The 22,345-nt window shown below is 37.3% G+C and overlaps 1 protein-coding gene across 1 annotated transcript in view; it reads left to right on the top strand.

The window, feature by feature from the left end:
* Positions 1 to 8,071, top strand: part of LOC121371769 (stomatin-like protein 1) — a 29,787-nt gene extending 21,716 nt beyond the window's left edge. The window contains exon 10 of the mRNA XM_041497902.1: positions 6,189 to 8,071. Coding sequence (XP_041353836.1) covers positions 6,189 to 6,391 — 203 coding nt within the window. The 3' untranslated portion in view covers positions 6,392 to 8,071. The remainder of the gene's footprint in view (positions 1 to 6,188) is intronic.
* The last annotated feature ends 14,274 nt before the right edge of the window (positions 8,072 to 22,345 follow it).

Here is a 22,345-nt window from a genome sequence, read left to right as displayed (position 1 = left end):
TCACCTGGATATCTCTGTAATTCTACAGGTAACGGCAGTGTGGGTAGATGTCTTGTATTAATCACCTGGATATCTCTGTAATTCTGCAGGTAAAGGCAGTGTGGGGGAAGGTGTTGTATAAATCACCTGGATATCTCTGTAATTCTGCAGTTAAAGGTATTAATCACCTGGATATCTCTGTAATTCTACAGGTAAAGGCAGTGTGGTGGAAGGTCTTGTATTAATCACCTGGATATCTCTGTAATTCTACAGGTAAAGGCAGTGTGGGGGAAGGTCTTATATTAATCACCTGGATATCTCTGTAATTCTACAGGTAAAGGCAGTGTGGGGGAAGGTCTTATATTAATCACCTGGATATCTCTGTAATTCTACAGGTAAAGGCAGAGTGGGTAGATGTCTTGTATTAATCACCTGGATATCTCTGTAATTCTGCAGGTAAAGGCAGTGTGGTGGAAGGTCTTGTATTAATCACCTGGATATCTCTGTAATTCTACAGGTAAAGGCAGTGTGGGGGAAGGTCTTGTATTAATCACCTGAATATCTCTGTAATTCTACAGGTAAAGGCAGTGTGGGGGAAGGTCTTATATTAATCACCTGGATATCTCTGTAATTCTACAGGTAAAGGTATTAATCACTTGGATATCTCTGTAATTCTACAGGTAAATGTAGTTTGGGGGAAGGTGTTGTATAAATCACCTGGATATCTCTGTAATTCTGCAGTTAAAGGTATTAATCACCTGGATATCTCTGTAATTCTACAGGTAAAGGCAGTGTGGGTAGAGGTCTTGTATTAATCACCTGGATATCTCTGTAATTCTGCAGGTAAAGCCAGTGTGGGGGAAGGTGTTGTATTAATCACCTGGATATCTCTGTAATTCTACAGGTAAAGGCAGTGTGGGGGAAGGTCTTATATTGATCACCTGGATATGTCTGTAATTCTACAGGTAAAGGCAGAGTGGGTAGATGTCTTGTATTAATCACCTGGATATCTCTGTAATTCTGCAGGTAAAGGCAGTGTGGTGGAAGGTCTTGTATTAATCACCTGGATATCTCTGTAATTCTACAGGTAAAGGCAGTGTGGGGGAAGGTCTTGTATTAATCACCTGAATATCTCTGTAATTCTACAGGTAAAGGCAGTGTGGGGGAAGGTCTTATATTAATCACCTGGATATCTCTGTAATTCTACAGGTAAAGGTATTAATCACTTGGATATCTCTGTAATTCTACAGGTAAAGGTAGTTTGGGGGAAGGTGTTGTATAAATCACCTGGATATCTCTGTAATTCTGCAGTTAAAGGTATTAATCACCTGGATATCTCTGTAATTCTACAGGTAAAGGCAGTGTGGGTAGAGGTCTTGTATTAATCACCTGGATATCTCTGTAATTCTGCAGGTAAAGGCAGTGTGGGGAAAGTTGTTGTATTAATCACCTGGATATCTCTGTAATTCTGCAGGTAAAGCCAGTGTGGGGTAAGGTGTTGTATTAATCACCTGGATATCTCTGTAATTCTACAGGTAAAGGTATTAATCACTTGGATATCTCTGTAATTCTACAGGTAAAGGTAGTTTGGGGGAAGGTGTTGTATAAATCACCTGGATATCTCTGTAATTCTGCAGTTAAAGGTATTAATCACCTGGATATCTCTCTAATTCTACAGGTAAAGGCAGTGTGGGTAGAGGTCTTGTATTAATCACCTGGATATCTCTGTAATTCTGCAGGTAAAGGCAGTGTGGGGAAAGGTGTTGTATTAATCACCTGGATATCTCTGTACTTCTGCAGGTAAAGCCAGTGTGGGGGAAGGTGTTGTATTAATCACCTGGATATCTCTGTAATTCTACAGGTAAAGGCAGTGGGGGGAGGGAGGTGTATTAATCACCAAGATATCTCTAATTCTGCAAGTAAAGGCAGTGTGGTGAAAGGTGTATTAATCACCTGGATATCTCTGTAATTCTACAGGTAAAGGCAGTGGGGAAAGGTGTTGTATTAATCACCTGGATATCTCTGTAATTCTACAGGTAAAGGCAGTGTGGTGGAAGGTGTTGTATTAATCACCTGGATATCTCTGTAATTCTACAGGTAAAGGCGGTGTGGGTAGAGGTCTTGTATTAATCACCTGGATATCTCTGTAATTCTATAGGTAAAGGCGGTGTGGGTAGAGGTCTTGTATTAATCACCTGGATATCTCTGTAATTCTGCAGGTAAAGGCAGTGTGGGGGAAGGTGTTGTATTAATCACCTGGATATCTCTGTAATTCTACAGGTAACGGCAGTGTGGGTAGATGTCTTGTATTAATCACCTGGATATCTCTGTAATTCTGCAGGTAAAGGCAGTGTGGGGGAAGGTGTTGTATAAATCACCTGGATATCTCTGTAATTCTGCAGTTAAAGGTATTAATCACCTGGATATCTCTGTAATTCTACAGGTAAAGGCAGTGTGGTGGAAGGTCTTGTATTAATCACCTGGATATCTCTGTAATTCTACAGGTAAAGGCAGTGTGGTGGAAGGTGTTGTATAAATCACCTGGATATCTCTGTAATTCTACAGGTAAAGGCAGTGTGGTGGAAGGTGTTGTATTAATCACCTGGATATCTCTGTAATTCTACAGGTAAAGGCAGTGTGGTGGAAGGTGTTGTATTAATCACCTGGATATCTCTGTAATTCTGCAGGTAAAGGCAGTGTGGGGGAAGGTGTTGTATTAATCACCTGGATATCTCTGTAATTCTACAGGTAAAGGCAGTGGAGGGGGGGTGTAAGGTGTTGTATTAATCACCTGGATATCTATCTAATTCTGCAGGTAAAGGCAGTGGGGGGGGGGGTGTAAGGTGTTGTATTAATCACCTGGATATCTCTGTAATTCTACAGGTAAAGGCAGTGGAGGGTGGGGGTGTAAGGTGTTGTATTAATCACCTGGATATCTCTCTAATTCTGCAGGTAAAGGCAGTGGGGGAAGGTGTTGTATTAATCACCTGGATATCTCTGTAATTCTGCAGGTAAAGGTAGTGTGGTGGAAGGTGTTGTATTAATCACCTGGATATCTCTGTAATTCTGCAGGTAAAGGCGGTGTGGGTAGAGGTCTTGTATTAATCACCTGGATATCTCTGTAATTCTGCAGGTAAAGGCAGTGTGGTGGAAGGTGTTGTATTAATCACCTGGATATCTCCATAATTCTACAGGTAACGGCAGTGTGGTGGAAGGTGTTGTATTAATCACCTGGATATCTCTGTAATTCTACAGGTAAAGGTAGTTTGGTGGAAGGTGTTGTATTAATCACCTGGATATCTCTGTAATTCTACAGGTAAAGGTGGTGTGGGTAGATGTCTTGTATTAATCACCTGGATATCTCTGTAATTCTGCAGGTAAAGGCAGTGTGGGGGAAGGTGTTGTATTAATCACCTGGATATCTCTGTAATTCTACAGGTAAAGGCAGTGTGGGTAGAGGTCTTGTATTAATCACCTGGATATCTCTGTAATTCTGCAGGTAAAGACAGTGTGGTGGAAGGTCTTGTATTAATCACATGGATATCTCTGTAATTCTGCAGGTAAAGGCAGTGTGGGTAGAGGTCTTGTATTAATCACCTGGATATCTCTGTAATTCTGCAGGTAAAGGTAGTGTGGGGGAAGGTGTTGTATTAATCACCTGGATATCTCTGTAATTCTGCAGGTAAAGGTAGTGTGGTGGAAGGTGTTGTATTAATCACCTGGATATCTCTGTAATTCTACAGGTAAAGGCAGTGGGGGGAGGGAGGTGTATTAATCACCAAGATATCTCTAATTCTGCAAGTAAAGGCAGTGTGGTGAAAGGTGTATTAATCACCTGGATATCTCTGTAATTCTACAGGTAAAGGCAGTGGGGAAAGGTGTTGTATTAATCACCTGGATATCTCTGTAATTCTACAGGTAAAGGCAGTGTGGTGGAAGGTGTTGTATTAATCATCTGGATATCTCTGTAATTCTACAGGTAAAGGCAGTGTGGTGGAAGGTGTTGTATTAATCACCTGGATATCTCTGTAATTCTGCAGGTAAAGGCAGTGTGGGGGAACGTGTTGTATTAATCACCTGGATATCTCTGTAATTCTACAGGTAAAGGCAGTGGAGGGGGGGTGTAAGGTGTTGTATTAATCACCTGGATATCTCTCTAATTCTACAGGTAAAGGCAGTGGAGGGGGGGTGTAAGGTGTTGTATTAATCACCTGGATATCTCTCTAATTCTGCAGGTAAAGGCAGTGGGGGGGGGGGGGTGTAAGGTGTTGTATTAATCACCTGGATATCTCTGTAATTCTACAGGTAAAGGCAGTGGAGGGTGGGTGTGTAAGGTGTTGTATTAATCACCTGGATATCTCTCTAATTCTGCAGGTAAAGGCAGTGGGGGAAGGTGTTGTATTAATCACCTGGATATCTCTGTAATTCTGCAGGTAAAGGTAGTGTGGTGGAAGGTGTTGTATTAATCACCTGGATATCTCTGTAATTCTGCAGGTAAAGGCGGTGTGGGTAGAGGTCTTGTATTAATCACCTGGATATCTCTGTAATTCTGCAGGTAAAGGCAGTGTGGTGGAAGGTGTTGTATTAATCACCTGGATATCTCTGTAATTCTGCAGGTAAAGGCAGTGTGGTGGAAGGTGTTGTATTAATCACCTGGATATCTCTGTAATTCTGCAGGTAAAGGCGGTGTGGGTAGAGGTCTTGTATTAATCACCTGGATATCTCTGTAATTCTGCAGGTAAAGGCAGTGTGGTGGAAGGTGTTGTATTAATCACCTGGATATCTCTGTAATTCTACAGGTAACGGCAGTGTGGTGGAAGGTGTTGTATTAATCACCTGGATATCTCTGTAATTCTACAGGTAAAGGTAGTTTGGTGGAAGGTGTTGTATTAATCACCTGGATATCTCTGTAATTCTACAGGTAACGGTGGTGTGGGTAGATGTCTTGTATTAATCACCTGGATATCTCTGTAATTCTGCAGGTAAAGGCAGTGTGGGGGAAGGTGTTGTATTAATCACCTGGATATCTCTGTAATTCTACAGGTAAAGGCAGTGTGGGTAGAGGTCTTGTATTAATCACCTGGATATCTCTGTAATTCTGCAGGTAAAGACAGTGTGGTGGAAGGTCTTGTATTAATCACATGGATATCTCTGTAATTCTGCAGGTAAAGGCAGTGTGGGTAGAGGTCTTGTATTAATCACCTGGATATCTCTGTAATTCTGCAGGTAAAGGTAGTGTGGGGGAAGGTGTTGTATTAATCACCTGGATATCTCTGTAATTCTGCAGGTAAAGGTAGTGTGGTGGAAGGTGTTGTATTAATCACCTGGATATCTCTGTAATTCTACAGGTAAAGGCGGTGTGGGTAGAGGTCTTGTATTAATCACCTGGATATCTCTGTAATTCTGCAGGTAAAGGCAGTGTGGTGGAAGGTGTTGTATTAATCACCTGGATATCTCTGTAATTCTACAGGTAACGGCAGTGTGGTGGAAGGTGTTGTATTAATCACCTGGATATCTCTGTAATTCTATAGGTAAAGTTAGTTTGGTGGAAGGTGTTGTATTAATCACCTGGATATCTGTGTAATTCTACAGGTAAAGGTGGTGTGGGTAGATGTCTTGTATTAATCACCTGGATATCTCTGTAATTCTGCAGGTAAAGGCAGTGTGGGGGAAGGTGTTGTATTAATCACCTGGATATCTCTGTAATTCTACAGGTAAAGGCAGTGTGGGTAGAGGTCTTGTATTAATCACCTGGATATCTCTGTAATTCTACAGGTAAAGACAGTGTGGTGGAAGGTCTTGTATTAATCACATGGATATCTCTGTAATTCTGCAGGTAAAGGCAGTGTGGGTAGAGGTCTTGTATTAATCACCTGGATATCTCTGTAATTCTGCAGGTAAAGGTAGTGTGGGGGAAGGTGTTGTATTAATCACCTGGATATCTCTGTAATTCTACAGGTAAAGGCGGTGTGGGTAGAGGTCTTGTATTAATCACCTGGATATCTCTGTTATTCTACAGGTAAAGGCGGTGTGGGTAGAGGTCTTGTATTAATCACCTGGATATCTCTGTAATTCTGCATGTAAAGGCAGTGTGGGTAGAGGTCTTGTATTAATCACCTGGATATCTCTGTAATTCTACAGGTAAAGGCAGTGGGGGGGCGGGGGGAAGGTGTTGTATTAATCACCTGGATATCTCTATATTTCTGCAGGTAAAGGCAGTGTGGGGGAAGGACCACTTCCAAGTGGTGAAGCAGATGTGACTCTGGTGATGTCATCCAGTGACCTTGAGAAGATGTTTTCTGGCGATCTCAAACCGCTCCAGGCTTTCATGAGTGGACAGCTTCAGGCATCGGGTGATCTCGCAGCTGCCATGAGACTCGAGGAAGTCATCAAACTCATACTTGGCAAATAACAGAATGAACTCCAAGAAACTGTGCAAATAACACCTTGGCAAATAACAGAATGAACTCCAAGAAACTGTGCAAATAACACCTTGGCAAATAACAGAATGAACTCCAAGAAACTGCAAATAACACCTTGGCAAATAACAGAATGAACTCCAAGAAACTGTGCAAATAACACCTTGGCAAATAACAGTAACTGTTAGCTTACAAATAACGCCTTGAACACGCTAGTCACTGGCAAGTACCCCCGGTAATAGCTTGGGGTAACAAATTACTCACAAATAACACCTGGAAAAATAGCATGATACAAGCTGGAGTTGCATACAAAAATATGGACTGAATGTTTGCATCTGTATTGGTGCAACCATGACTGGTATATCAACGGCTGTGGTATGTGCTGTCCTTTCTGTGGGATGGTGCATGTAAAAGATCCCTTGTTGCTAATCGAAAAAGAGTAGCCCATGAAGTGACAACCGCTGGTTTCCTCTCTCAATATCTGTGTGGTCCTTAACCATATGTCTGACACCATATAACTATAAATAAAAATGTGTTGAGTGCATCGTTAAATAAAAACATTTCCTTTCTGTATTGGTGCAAGATAATATATGTGTAATTTTTTACAGAAATGAAATGTGGCAAGTTTGGTAATTTAGTTCACGTGTTAACCTGAGTAATGTGAATGACCATGTTTGATTTATTATGATGCCTAAAATAACAAGTTCAACAACAAGGGTTCTGGCTATGGTCATAAGAAGTCAAGAAGTTACCAACTGAATTTTGTGACATATTATAGGTTTCTTTGCTGTCATACTTATGTCATGAGATGCCATGAGATGTATTGATTGAACTTAAGCAAATAGTGCAGAACATTGTTTCTATTCATTTGCTACATTTGTGTACAAGTTGTACTGATAGAAATGCAGTTACATTTGGAATGGTCAGTATGAATTACTGTACAGATGAAACGATCTTAAATTCCATATTTTATTCCATATCTTTACTATATGAGTAGAGTATAAAATCATGTATACTAAAACATTATTTCAGCTTTCCAACTCAGGTTGTACAGTTGGAAAGTACGTATCCAACAACAGCCATGTACTTTATCAAATGGGTAAGTGACCAAGTGAATTTGTTCTTTCTCCAATTTTTAAAATGTACTGGTTTAGGAATTATTATGACCAAATCAATTGTGTCAAAGTATCACATATCCTGCTCCAAACGGCTGCAAAAACTATGAACGTTTGACAATTGAAAAAACAAAAGTTGGACAGAACTGGCAGCGAATCTTCATCTGTAACATATATTAAAATCGTGGAGGCAACATCTATGCTCCACCACTCCCTTGTATTAAAAAGGAGAAAAGATCATATACTGTATACATTTATAATTTAAAACAGCAATAACTATATAAACGTGTATGGTGTTTAAGATTTTAGAACCAAGATAAATTAGGTGTTTTTAGAGGTGACAATAACTCATGTTTGTACATGTATATTTATAGCGTCTTCTGTATAGTGTCATCAAAATGGATTATGCTTTTGGGAAAAGTATACATATTTCTGTGATACATTGTTCATTTATATAAGTTTTAAACTCTTTAATAGTGTTTTATATGTCATTTGGTAATAATGCTGTTGTATAAACTATTATACATAGCTAGTGAAAATAAACATATCAAGTTTTCAGATATTACATTGCTTTTTGGGGTTTATAATAAAACTTGCTGTAAAATTCCCTGCAGCCCAGATCGCATTGCCATGTCTCGAGTAGCACATACAACTGCATGCTGTTATTAGTGTTTACGGTTTGTTTTATATGTGAAGGTCATCACTTGCTGATGTGTGTAACAAGTTCATTGGTTAGCCAGAGTATATGGAGCGGGGTGGGATTTGCAACCATAGTGTGTGTGAGTCGTGTTATGGGGCGACATGAAAATATTAAAGATGGTATGAGGAAATAAGTGGTGTGATTGCCTCCATGCCCCCTGCTAGTACGCCAGTGTACAAACTGGTTTTGTTTCTGGCAAGTGTGTGAATTCAGGTAAAACATTTGCTTTTATTATTATTATTTAAACCACAAATAGAAACCACTACATCAAAACTTATCATTTTTGGATAATGGCAAATATATAATGATCGGTTAATACAATTTTTGAAATATGAAAATATTTTAGGGTACATATCAGACACGGCGGAAGCAAGTAGACATTGTGTGGGCTGATAGAGATGGAAGGCGCAAAGCAAAGTTTCTAGGGGGTTCAGAGCATACTCCCCCGTAACAAATTTAAAACTAGATGTCCTGAAATATAATTTCCTGCATTCTACAAGTAAAATGCATCTCTGCCTTAAGGTTTACTACCAGTAATATTTTTTATTAAGATTTATTGGGGCTTCTAGAGGTACCCCCTCCCCCAACCCTGCATCGCCGTGCCTGTATATTTAACTTGAAACAGAGCACTATCGATACTAGCTCCTTTGTATCAATCACCATGGATACTGTTAAAGGAGACCGGACACCAAACCATATATACGGCGTAATGAATTTGTTTGCCGTCATAAACCACAACACGCAACTACCGCGCTCCCATTATTGACCAAGTTAAGCGTGCCAGTCTTGGTTGGGGATTTTTTTTCGCCGATCTCCGATGTTTGCCAGAAACTCGACAATTGACGAGTTAGACCCGTGACGTCATCGATGAAAGGAAAACTGAAAAAACTACTAAGCAGCATGGACGAACTTAACGATTCGAGTGACGAAGAATTGTGTCCAGCTTGTGCTAATGGCATCAAACCGTATCAGTTTGAACCACTTATTAGAGACTTTGTCCCTAATCCTGGAAATGTTGTCTTAGACGAAAATTCGGATGAATCAACTGCCGATGAAGACGAGGAAGCCACACAATCATAGACTAGCGTACAAGCATTTTTTAAAACATAATTTTTAATGTAAACTGAAACAAATTGACATAATTAGAAGAAAAACACACAAAATGTAATAATATTTCATCATAAATCTTGTTCAGAATAGATGTAAATATGACACGTCAGTGGATATTCCATAGGCCGATTTCGCCAATTTGCAAAAAGCGTCCCCTCCTCACCAAAGCAAGATATAATAATTTAACAAAAAACCTAAAATTAGCACAATTTTCTTTGTTATCTTAAAGGGACATTCCTGAGTTTGCTGCAATGTTTTAAGATGTTATCGACTAATAAAATGTTTCTACGATTAAACTTACATATTAAATATATTTTCTTGTTTAGAATATTAGAGGCTGTATATTAAACGTGTTTCTGATCGTTCTAATATGTGTACTAGGTTAATTTTTATTTTTATTCCTAAAAATGTATCGTCTTCTAACAAATATTAAGACAACCAGAAACACATTGAATATACAGACACTGATATTCTAAACAAGAAAATATATTTAGTATGTAAGTTTAATCGTAGAAATATTTTATTAGTCGAACACATCTTACAATGCAGCAAACTCAGGAATGTCCCTTTAATAATTGACATTAGCTTTAAAACTTCTGGCCAGAGTACACATGTTGTTCCTGCCAAAGTGTTAGCATTTTAATTTTAATGACAATATACTGAACTGACGATAAATATTGTTAACTAACATAATAATTCACGTTTTGAAGGTGTTTTGTTATGAGGTTAACAAACCAACTAGGTCAAGAGACGTTAGTATGGAGTCGTTATGGGCTGTCAGTGAAAATTAATTTGGTAATTATAGGTAAATAAATGTGAAGTTTAAATATTCGTATGTGAACAAATAGAAATACCTTTATTTAATGTATATCTTAAGTACATACTTGTTTTAATTTTCACATTGTAAATGTACCATAACCTGCTGTATTTAGTTGGTGTTCGACGACAATAATGCGTCCATGTTTTAAAACAACTTTCGGTTTTTTTTAAAAATCGAAACCATGATGTTGGCCGTTTCTTGGGATGCATTGCTGTTACTGTTGCAGTTAAACACTGCACAGTTAACCATCATATAATTACGTCGACAGTATATAATAACACTAATTATCTTGTAAATTAAATTTCTGATAAACCTGGAGAAAAAAAAAAGAAGACGACTAAAAGGCACAACCAAAGAATCAACACGTGTACCGTGATAACTCATCGATGACGTATTGCCTCGCTTTCGTTCAGATCTATGCATAATCCCGCCCACTTCTGTTTTTACCACAAACCTAAGATGCGCAGCTGACCGGTGCCTCGCAGCGAACCGGGCGTTAGAGTAGTGCGGTCTTTGACGCTAACATGTCTTTTGGTGTCCGGTCTCCTTTAATGCACACCATTCACCAGATGTTGTGGAAACTGACACCGGTTTGGTGGTGAATCACCACAAGCCGTAAGTTGATGAGGTGACAGCTGGCACTGTTTCGATTGTCTTCTCCAGTTTAATAGTAATAATGCATGGGGTCCATACGTGTAGGTGTTTTCACAACGAAGCGGTTCACTTGAAGTCAAATACTGATCGATACATTCCTAAACTTAACTGAGACTCAATGGGATGTTGACTCTACCAGATGAATATTTAGTGTTTTAGTCAAGTATTGCTGTCTAATACAACATGGTGTTAGTGTGTAAGATTTCTTTCTTCATTTGAAAATACATGTTCTTTCTGTACCGTTCAATAAGTTTGTTTTGGATTAAGGTACAAATTCTGAAATGTTTTATTTTAATAGCAAATGAAAAACCCCAACGAAAAACACCCTACAAACACAGTAGATAATGTCCACAGTGGTAACCGTAAATCAACTACATTTACTGGTTTTTAATTTCTCCGTTCAATCTATGTTTGAAACTCTGCCAAAAAGACAGACGGATGTGGTGCCTTTTTAAATTCAGCTTTACAGCTCAATAATGTGTGTACAGTTAACATGATGATGGAACATGGACCACAGAAGTCTGTAGTTGAGTATCGAACGATAATATAATAACTATTATTAAAAACTAGGTTATACTGGACTTCTCTATTCTACATCTTAAATTTTAACATTGTTAATATTTAATAACCGTATTTATTTGAACATGGATGAGTGGACTATATGATATACTGAAAACCAATAGAAATTCGTCATTGTTCTTGTCATACAGGATGTACACACTAATGTAAAGGTATCGGAACGCTTTCAGCAAGCCGACAACGCCTAGCACAAGCGCATGTCATGAGGGAAATACTTAATCGTAGCCACCAGGATGTAACATCTCGCGAAATGCGATTTTAAGCTACGCCCTTTTTCGTAAGCCACGCCCCATGTCATAAACTAGTCTGATATGTTTCCGCGGGAAATAAACATAAATATGAACGAATAGGCCTAATTCCCTAGTAAATTATGTCAAATATAGAGCTGTGTTATTGTAACGAGCATTTAATAAAATATTAAGTAATACAAATGCGTTTTTCAATGTGTTTTTTTCTTCTAATCTGTACTTCCGATGTTTTGACGTACCTACGTAGTCCGATACACCTGCCGTCAACTCGGCAACTGAGTAACAGTGAGTTTATGACAGATGTATCGGACTACAAACAACGCTGTAAAGTTAATCGTTTGTAAACGTGACACAATATTAATAATACGTGAATAATATAATATATCTCATAGTTTGGGTGGGTGTATTTTTTTTGTATTTTTTTTTGGGGGGGGGGGGTTAACGTCTGTATCAGATATGTAAACATGAATATATATACAGTATATGTAAAAATGAATATATAATTGTGCGTTAATTCATAATCTACCACCTACAGGTACGGTGAGGTTAAATTGACCGAACAACTGACCTAACAATGTGGTTCATGATATTTGGCTAATGTCAGGGCTTTAGATTGCACCAGAACCGGCCTCGGTGGCGTCGTGGCAGGCCATCGGTCTACAGGCTGGTAGGTACTGGGTTCGGATCCCAGTCGAGGCATGGGATTTTTAATCCAGATACCGACTCCAAACCCTGAGTGAGTGCTCCGTAAGGCTCAATGGGTAAACCACTTGCACTGACCAGTGATCCATAACTGGTTCAACAAAGGCCATGGTTTGTGCTATCCTGCCTGTGGGAAGCGCAAATAAAAGATCCCTTGCTGCTAATCGGAAGAGTAGCCCATGTTGTGACGACAGCGGGTTTCCTCTCAAAATCTGTGTGGTCCTTAACCATATGTCTGACGCCATATAACCGTAAATAAAATGTGTTGAGTGCGTCGTTAAATTAAACATTTCTTTCTTTCTTTAGATTGCACCAAAGCTGCACATGTACTACATATACTGGGGTAGATTTTGCAATTTTATCAGGGTAGAATTTCCATTTTATATGTAATGTTAATTTCAGCTAAATAAATGCCTTCTTATGCAGACACTGAAAATTAAATATGAATATGATGGATTAATCCATTATCTAAATGATCAGGGTATATTTACAATTTGTTATTTGTAATTTTCATTTTCTATTTTTGTAAAAGTGGGGCGGGATATAGCCCAGTAGATTAAGCATTCGCTTGATGTGAGGTAAGTCTGGGATCAATCCCTGTCAGACCCATTGGGCTATTTCTCGTTCTAGCCAGTGCTCCACAACTGGTGTAACAAAGGCCGTGGTATGTACTATCCTGTCTGTGGGATGGTGCATATAAAAGATCCCTTCCTGTCTGATGCCATATAGCCAGAAATAAAAATGTGTTGAGTGCATCGTTAAATAAAACATTTCCTTCCTTCATTTATTTTTGTTAAAATATACCGGGTATGTGAATAACCTTACTGTATGTTTCCTATCCATGCTAGGAATAGTTGTAGGAAAATGAGACACCTAAGAATTTAATAGGCTGTATTTTAGAGTACCTTAACCACCAACAGTACAAGATCATCCACTGAGGGTACTTTTTCCTTAGACCGGCCTCGGTGGCATCGTGGTAGGCCATCGGTCTACAGGCTGGTAGGTACTGGGTTCGGATCCCAGTCGAGGCATGGGATTTTTAATCCAGATACCGACTCCAAACCCTGAGTGAGTGCTCCGCAAGGCTCAATGGGTAGGTGTAAACCACTTGCACCGACCAGTGATCCATAACTGGTTCAACAAAGGCCATGGTTTGTCCTATCCTGCCTGTGGGAAGCGCAAATAAACGATCCTCTAAAAATCTGTGTGGTCCTTAACCATATGTTTGATGCCATATAACCGTAAATAAAATGTGTTGAGTGCGTCATTAAATAAAACATTTCTTTCTTTCTTTCCATTATCTAACTAATAAGGGTAGATTTTCAAATTATAACAAGTTATTATTTTTTTCTATTTTTATTATTACTATTTTTTAATATTTGTGAATAAACATACTTTATGTTTACTATCAGTACTAGGGATAGTTCTAGGAAAATGAGACACTTAAGATTTTAATAGGGTGGATTTTATGGTACCGAACTACCGAGGGTACAAGATCATCTACCGAAGGATCCTATAATACCCGTAACTGAATGAAACACGATTATCCAAATATCTCTCCTAACTGTATCTACTATCTATTAGATCTATTAGATCTCTCTGTATCGGGCAGTCTATACCCGAGTGGCTCAGCTCTAGGTATAATATAGCACGTTAGTTCACTAGAAAACACAACAAAACACAATACACTTTGGAATCTGTATTAACCTTAAGCTGACAAATATATTTGCCGCAGTTAATAGTTAACAACAACAATAATAAAAACAACCCAGAACTAATCACTTAGTTAATCACTAGGTGTCTAGTTTACACAATATTCTAATCACTTCACCGTGATACAACACACACACGTGTAATAATTGAGAAACGCTGCCAGGGGAACTTAATTAATAAAGGAATTACAACTCTATTCCTAACTGGTTAATTTTTAATTAACCCGTAACTACTCATTCAGTAACCTTCTAATACAGAATTAATACTGGTACCTATCATAATAAAGACAATAACCTACAGTTTACCTAGGTCCTCTAGGATGCCTGGTTAAGCCTTAATAATTTTAGAACAGTGAAGCCTACAATTTACTTCGTCAGTTTACCGGAAACACTAAATAATATTGGTATAATACAGTATTAAAATATTTAAAGTCACATCAATCACATCAAGGTTATACAACAGAGCAGAAAAATATATTTACCACGTCCGGACTGAACTTATATATTTCGTTCAGTGGACGACGTCCATTTCCCCTGCAGCCTTCCTATGTTTCTCCCCGATAAATCTAAATCCTAGCTATTTATTACAAAACCGAATATCAGCTGGGGGCACATCGCAGTCCTCCCCCTATCATGTGAATTTCCCACAACTCACAGAGTCGGTATTTTTTCTTAGAAGCCTAGACTGGTCGTCGCCTAGTTCGCCAGCAATACCCCGATCGTAACCGAACTAGCGGAGGTATTATGTAACTACTGGCCACATGGCCTCCGCACCTGTTCTGGGTGTGTATTAGAACAGCTCGACCACCGTTGCGCAGAGGTATTATGTAACAAAGTGCCCACCTAGTCTAAGTGCATATTGGGACTGCACACGGCCCTCTAAAACAATTAACATCGCCACAGGCGAAAACAAATTAAGAGCATGTTCCGTCACAGTTTACTTATTTGTTAGCTAATATATATTTCAGCTAAGTAAACACCTTCTTATATAAACACTAATAATTAAATATGTATATGATGGATTAATCCATTATCTAAATGATGAGGGTAGGTTTCCAAATTATAAGAATTTTTTTTTTTTTTTTTTTTTTTTTAAATATATGTGAATAACCTTACTGTATGTTTACTATCAGTGCTAGGGATAGTTTTAGAAAATTGAGACACTTAAGATTTCAATAGGGTACAATATCATCCACTGAGTGTAGGCCTACTTTTTCCTTAATATGGTATATTAATTTATGTATTTGTTAGCTATTGATTTCTGGTACCAGCATGACTGGCATATCAAAGGTTGTGGTATGTACTACCCTGTCTGTGGGATGGTACATATAAAAGATCCCTTGCTGCTAATTGAAAAGAGTAGCCCATGAAGTGGCAACAGTGGGTTTCCTCCTCTCTCTATATCTGTGTGGTCTTTAACCATATGTCTGATGCCATATAACCATAAATAAAAGGTGTTGAGTGCATCGTTAAATAAAATATTTCCTTTCTTCGTTAGTTATTGTATATTTTATCTAAGTAAACACCTTCTTATGTAGACACTAATAATTAAATATGTATATGGTGGATTAATCCAATATCCAAATGATACGGCTAGATTTCCAAATTATAAGAATTAAATTACGTTTTTGTTTTTTTGTTTTTTATTTAATTTAAAATATATATATATATGTGTGAATAATCTCACTGTATGTTTACCATCAGTGCTAGGGATAGTGCTAGGGATAGTTCTAGGAAAATGAGACACTTAAGATTTCAATAGGGTGGATTTTATAGTACCTAACTACCGGGGTTACAAGATCATCCACCGAGGATACTTTTCCCAAAATATGGTATATATTAATTTACTTGTTTGTTAGCTAATATATATTTCAGCTAAGTAAACACCTTCTTATATAGACACTAACAACTAAATAAGTATATGATGGATTAATCCATTATCTAAATGATCAGGGTAGATTTCCATATTATAACAAATTATTATATTTTTTAAAATTATTATTATAATAAAAATAAAATAAAAATGTGAATAGCCAAATGCCAATTTGGGTTCAAAGTCTGCACAATAATCTACTGGGTGTCACCTGGGCACCCTTGAAGAAAAATCCAAGATGGTGGACAAAATGGTGGCCAAATCAGGGAAATGGCTATAGCTTGCTTATAAATTGACAGATAAACAAAAATTATTGCATTTACCCTATGGTTGTAGGAGCCAAGGAGGGCAATGGTGCTATCAAAATTCAGATTTAACTAAATGGGCCATGTAATATGGTGGTCCAAATTGAGAAAATTACAATAACTTCCTTATTATTCGGTACTAAAATGTAATTCTTGCATCTAACCCATGGTTTTAGGTAGTACTAAACCAAATAACTTCCGGCTGGGTCAAAGTGCGAGGTGCACCAAACTTTTGATAGAGAAGTGAACACCACAAGTCCTGTGATTGGTTATAAATGTGAGTGTGTTGGTTGTAAAAAATAATAGTTTCATCTGGGTAAAACCAAATTGCAATTTTATTTCATCTAGTACCAATGTGTCAAGTAGCCTTGTGTTTGAAACATGTATGGGGTACCTGTGAAAAAAAGTACTCGAATTTTGTGCGAAACTAGGGTAGTCATAGACGCTACCCGTTATCTCAGAAACGAGCAGCTTGACCCCCATTTTTTTCTGATTCATTTTAAGTGTAAGGGGTGGTAGTATTTATATCCGTGGCGTTTATGTCGGTTGATACGTTGCAGGTAGGAGTTTTAGCCACATATGTTACTATTGTCGTCTATGGGATTTGATTTGGTAGTATACTATTCACATATAGCACATATTCAGTGCATAAAAAAAAAATATTATGATTTTGTCATTTTATTTAATTAAACTATACTGGTTGATAAATTAGCCATCACTCGATCATGCAAGTTCACAATGACCTTGACCTTGACAATAATCTCTGTACATGGCTCTGAATGGAGTTTGAATCAAAGTTAGCACTGAAGAAAAGTTGGTTTTGGCCTATAATTCATACTGTAAAGATTTCAATAATTTCTTTTTACATGGTATTTGACTTGCCATATACAACTGCTCTTAAATATGGTATTATATATAAGCAACCTGAACTAAGATTTTAATAGCAATTTATTTTTATATTAAAAATAGCATGTCCCAATAGTGGGTTAATGTCTTTAGTTTCCATTAACAATGTTAATTTTTTATGTATGAAATTCTGAAAACTCAAATTTGTAAAGAAGTTGATTTTTATTGTCATTTTGACATATTTATAGGGTGCTAAGTTATATTTTAGACAAATTTGTAGTTTATGCAAAATTTAAAGTAAATTTTAAGAAAAACTTTACCAAAAACATAATTAAATTTGTTGTCACTATTGTGCCTTCTGTTCTTATTTGTACATAACAATAAGGTTGTTAAACATATACTTAGATCTCCAGATATTTTTTTTTTTTTTAATAATCACTTAGTTAGCTCTCATGAAAAGCATTTTGAGTTTACACTAGATTCAGAACCAATTTTTTCAGATCTGATTATCTGCCTTGGATTAAGTTGATAATTTATTTTATTGTTAAAGCTGTATTACCTAATGTTACTAGCTAAATAAAATGCTGGATTACAGATTGTAGGAATACATCTAATGTACATATTGTATTCATCCGGATTAGAAAATAATGCAAGAAAATAGATGTTCGGGTAATTTTGTCATTTAAAAATAGTTTTTTTCAGTAATTAATCAAAAATAAATGTGTTAAAGCTGCATGATTATTCCAGATATCACAACTATTAAAACCTCCAACTACAGTAGGCTATAAATAAAATATAGTCAGGAATATTGGTGGCTGCCAATAGTTTTGATGGTTCATTATGAAAATCAGCATGGCCGATGGATTTGAAATTCGCACACCTGGTAACTTGAAGACACCCACACCCAGCATACAGGATTTCCTCCCAACACTAATGTTCAGGACATTAAGTCATTACTTCATACAGGTACAGTCATGTTTGTGTTTCCTTCCTCAGACAGTGTATTTTTTTAATACTGATATTTCTTTGATGTGCCTGTTAAGGTCTTCATAATCTAGAGGTCAATCAAGTGCATGTGTTTTAATGGAATTCTTTAAAGGGGTAGAGGTACTCTGACTATCTTTGTTGTCTCTACATATATACCTGAGTACACACACCCAACTGAAAGTAAATATCTTCAGGAGTTTTATTTTAAAACATTTTGTTGTTTAATATGACATATTGCATTTGTACAAAACTATATGCAATATATATGCTTTTTGAGGTGTACATTATATTAGGTTGCACTGTAGAAACAACAGTTTCAGTGAGGTTGTCAGTTTATGTCAGAATACACCAGATCCTGGTTGTCATAAAGACACATAGCTGGACACTTTTTGAAAAATGTATGTTATCAGTATAGGTAGTACTAAACCAAATAACTTCCGGCTGGGTCAAAGTGCGAGGTGCACCGAACTTTTGATAGAGAAGTGAACACCACAAGTCCTGTGATTGGTTATAAATGTGAGTGTGTTGGTTGTAAAAAATAATAGTTTCATCTGGGTAAAAAAAATTTGCAATTTTATTTCATCTAGTACCAATGTGTCAAGTAGCCTTGCGCTTGAAACATGTATGGGGTACCTGTGAAAAAAAGTACTCGAATTTTGTGCGAAACTAGGGTAGTCATAGACGCTACCCGTTATCTCAGAAACGAGCAGCTTGACCCCCATTTTTTTCTGATTCATTTTAAGTGTAAGGGGTGGTAGTATTTATATCCGTGGCGTTTATGTCGGTTGATACGTTGCAGGTAGGAGTTTTAGCCACATATGTTACTATTGTCGTCTATGGGATTTGATTTGGTAGTATACACCCTATAGGGGTCATGGAATACAATGAAAGTAGTTCAATTCTTCTATACAAGTTAATTTTAATTATTTCAAGATGCCAACCAATACAGGCAATGTACCTAAGGAGATGGAACTGTTAAAAATAAGTGCCACTGTATATTTGTAAAATGATTAACACAGTCATTGAAAAAACTTGTGGGTTTAAGATAATCAATTAATAATAATAAAATAATTTGACAGATATAAAGAAGAAGTTTGTTTTGTTTAACGACACCACTAGAGCACACCGATTAATGAATCATAAGCTACTGGATGTCAAACATTTGGTAATTCTGACTCATATCGTCATCAAAGGAAACTCGCTACATTTTTCTTAATGCAGCAAGGGATATTTTATATGCACTTTCCCACAGACAGGAAAGCACATAACATGGACTTTGACCAGTTGTGGTGCACTGGTTGAAACGAGAAAGAACCCAATCAGTTGAATGGATTGACAGATGTAAAATGCATTGTAACATTATTTTACAGTGACCTTTTCTTGGCCAATAGAATGTAAGATATTTGGTAGTGTTGTGCATGGTGTAGTATGCATGATGTAATTTTGTTAATTTGCAGTGTAACATTATTTTAGGTGGCCTAGTACTTGCTATTTATTCCCAGTGTTAAATACCATTATTGTAAAAATAAAAATAAAAAACCCAGACCAGCTAAAACTGAATTCCATTGCAAACTGGCAAAACTATCATGCTCACTAAACAACACACACAGTACCCGAGAGAAAAAAAATAACCCAATAAAGGGTCACTTTAATATAGTGTTTCATTATTCATTTCATTTCAACTTATTTTCGTGCTTATATCCAATTAAGGTTCAAGCACGCTGTCCTGGGCACACACCTCAGCTATCTGGGCCGTCTGTCTAGGACAGTGGGTTAGTTGTTTAGTGAGAGAGAGAGGGTATAGTGGCCTTACACCTATCCATTGAGCCCTTAAGAACTCGCTCTGGGTTGGAGCTGCGAACCCTGTACCTACCAGCCTGTAGTCTGATGGCTTAACCACTACGCCACCGAGGCCGGTTTTTCATTATTACATGTAGGTCATCCTTTTAAACCAAGTCTTTTGTGTGACTGTTACTTTTAACAGTTCCACCTTCCTCGGTTCATTACTTATATTGGTGGCCATCTTGAATAAATTAAAATTAACAGGTATAGAAGAACTACTTTCATTGTGTTCATTGATCCCTAAAACCATGGGTTAAATGCAAGAGTTACTTTTCTGTATCAAACAATAAGCAATTTATTGCCATTTTCTCCATTTGAACCACCATATTGGCAACCATCTTGTATTCAGGTGACCCATTTATGAAATCTTAATTATGAAGGAAGGAAATGTTTTATTTAATGACACACTCAACACGTGTTATTTACGCTTATATGGCATCAGACATATGGTTAAGGACCACACAGATACTGAGAGAAGAAACCCACTGTGGCCACTTAATGGGCTACTCTTTTCGATTAGCAGCAAGGGATCTTTTATGTGCACCATCCTACAGACAGAATAGTACATACCATGGCCTTTGTTACACCAGTTGTGGAGCACTAGCTGGAATGAGAAATAGCCCAGTGGGTCCACCGACAGGGATTGATCCTAGACCGACCGTGCATCAAGTGAACGCATTACCCACCCTCATGAATTATGATGACACCAAGTATGATGGCACCAGTGTCTTTCCTGGCTCCTAAAACCATGGGGTAGATATAAAAATTGTTCTTCTTTGTTTTCTCAAGGATGGCACCCAGTGGATTATCGATGTGAACCCCCAACAGTGTCAGAATCCATAGATAACAACTATGTGTCAAATTTTGCACACCCAAGTGGCAATTCTTCGAGATTATCATAAAGACAATGACCTTTATTCTCATAAACTGTAGGCATATAGTGTAGAGAAGAATGAAATATATATATATGTATCTATGTATGTATGTATGTATGTATGCATGCATGCACTCCACCCGTTGCATACATACATACATACATACATATGGTTGAGTGAAAGAAACTTCCTTTTTATGGAAGGTTCGATAGCTCAGAGCGTATCGTGGTTAGTCTTGCAATTTGCGGGCGAATTGGTGCCACAGGTTCGAGTCCCAGCAACGGCATGGGACAATTTTTTAGGCCAGAAAGGATTTAATTATCCCCTGCGCCAGTGCGTTAATAACTATGTATGTAATAGTCAACCTCGACATATATACAATATATATAGATATACATACATACATACATACATACATACACATATATATACATTTATAGATTCTATGATAGGTACTACAACATGTATATAAAATTAGTGGGCAACGGGTGGAGTGGTGCCATATTTTTCAAAATGGCCACAAGAAAATTTTGAAATACATATGTTTGGACATCCAAATCTAATCGACATGTTCTGTTGTTTTAAATGTTTGACTATGGTTTATAAAAATAAGGAATTGCTTATAATAAATATTTAATGTGATTAGATACAATATAATTGTTATTGGAAACTCAGACAGTATTTACATACTTAAAATTTGGTATCCTGACATTAAAAGATGCAAACTCAATGTGCTCAGTCAGAATAAAATGTGTTCAGTTATGTTTGTTAATGGTTTGACAATGTAAATTCTAATTTGCTGTCAAAGTGTTGCTTAAACATTTCACTACCTGTAATTCTGGGGGTTTTTTTTATATTATATTTATACCATCTCCTATTAATGAGCCATAAATTTGCAAGTGCATTTGAAGAAATCAGTCAGCTCTCATAATGAAGCCATTGATGCCTCTGGGATGTTACATGTGGATCTAACAGCAGCCCGTTGGATGAGGTCCAGTTGACCTTTCATTCGACCAATCAAAACCTTACTTGCAAAATCATGCCAGTGATTTGAAAAGAATTTGAAAACATTCGGGATTATGCCAAGGGTATATGAAATGTTTCGGGTGAATTACGAAGTATGCTGAAAACTAATTTCAATATAAAATTTTATATAAAATTCGTTTCAAGACAAAAAAAACCGCTGTGATGGTATAGCCATAAAATCTGTTTATACTAGTATACAATCCAGAGTTTATTACTGCACTTTCCCCCCTGTTTTTTCAGTGTTGAAATAGACCAACAAGGTCGCCTATTACATAAATAGTCTCGCCCAATATTTTTAGAATTTGTATGTTCCCGAATAACGCTATAAAAGGCGAAGTGTAATTGGTCGATATTTAAATTGTTATTTATAGATAAAATGTCACCTGGACATAAGAGTCCACGCAATGCTGTTAGATCTACTGTCAGACCCAGTAGAGCTGTTAATCAGATTGGCAAAATAGCATGTGGACGGCGACCATCTTTGATTTCAAGATGGCAGCCACAATTTGCAAACACTTCTGTCACCACTGGATTCCTAGTCTCCTAACATGTG

The sequence above is a fragment of the Gigantopelta aegis genome, chromosome 4 (assembly GCF_016097555.1).
Source record: "Gigantopelta aegis isolate Gae_Host chromosome 4, Gae_host_genome, whole genome shotgun sequence".
In the NCBI taxonomy this organism is placed as follows: Eukaryota; Metazoa; Mollusca; class Gastropoda; order Neomphalida; family Peltospiridae; genus Gigantopelta; species Gigantopelta aegis.
Note: the sequence above shows the minus strand (reverse complement) of the source record. Positions and strands in the feature narration are given on the sequence as shown.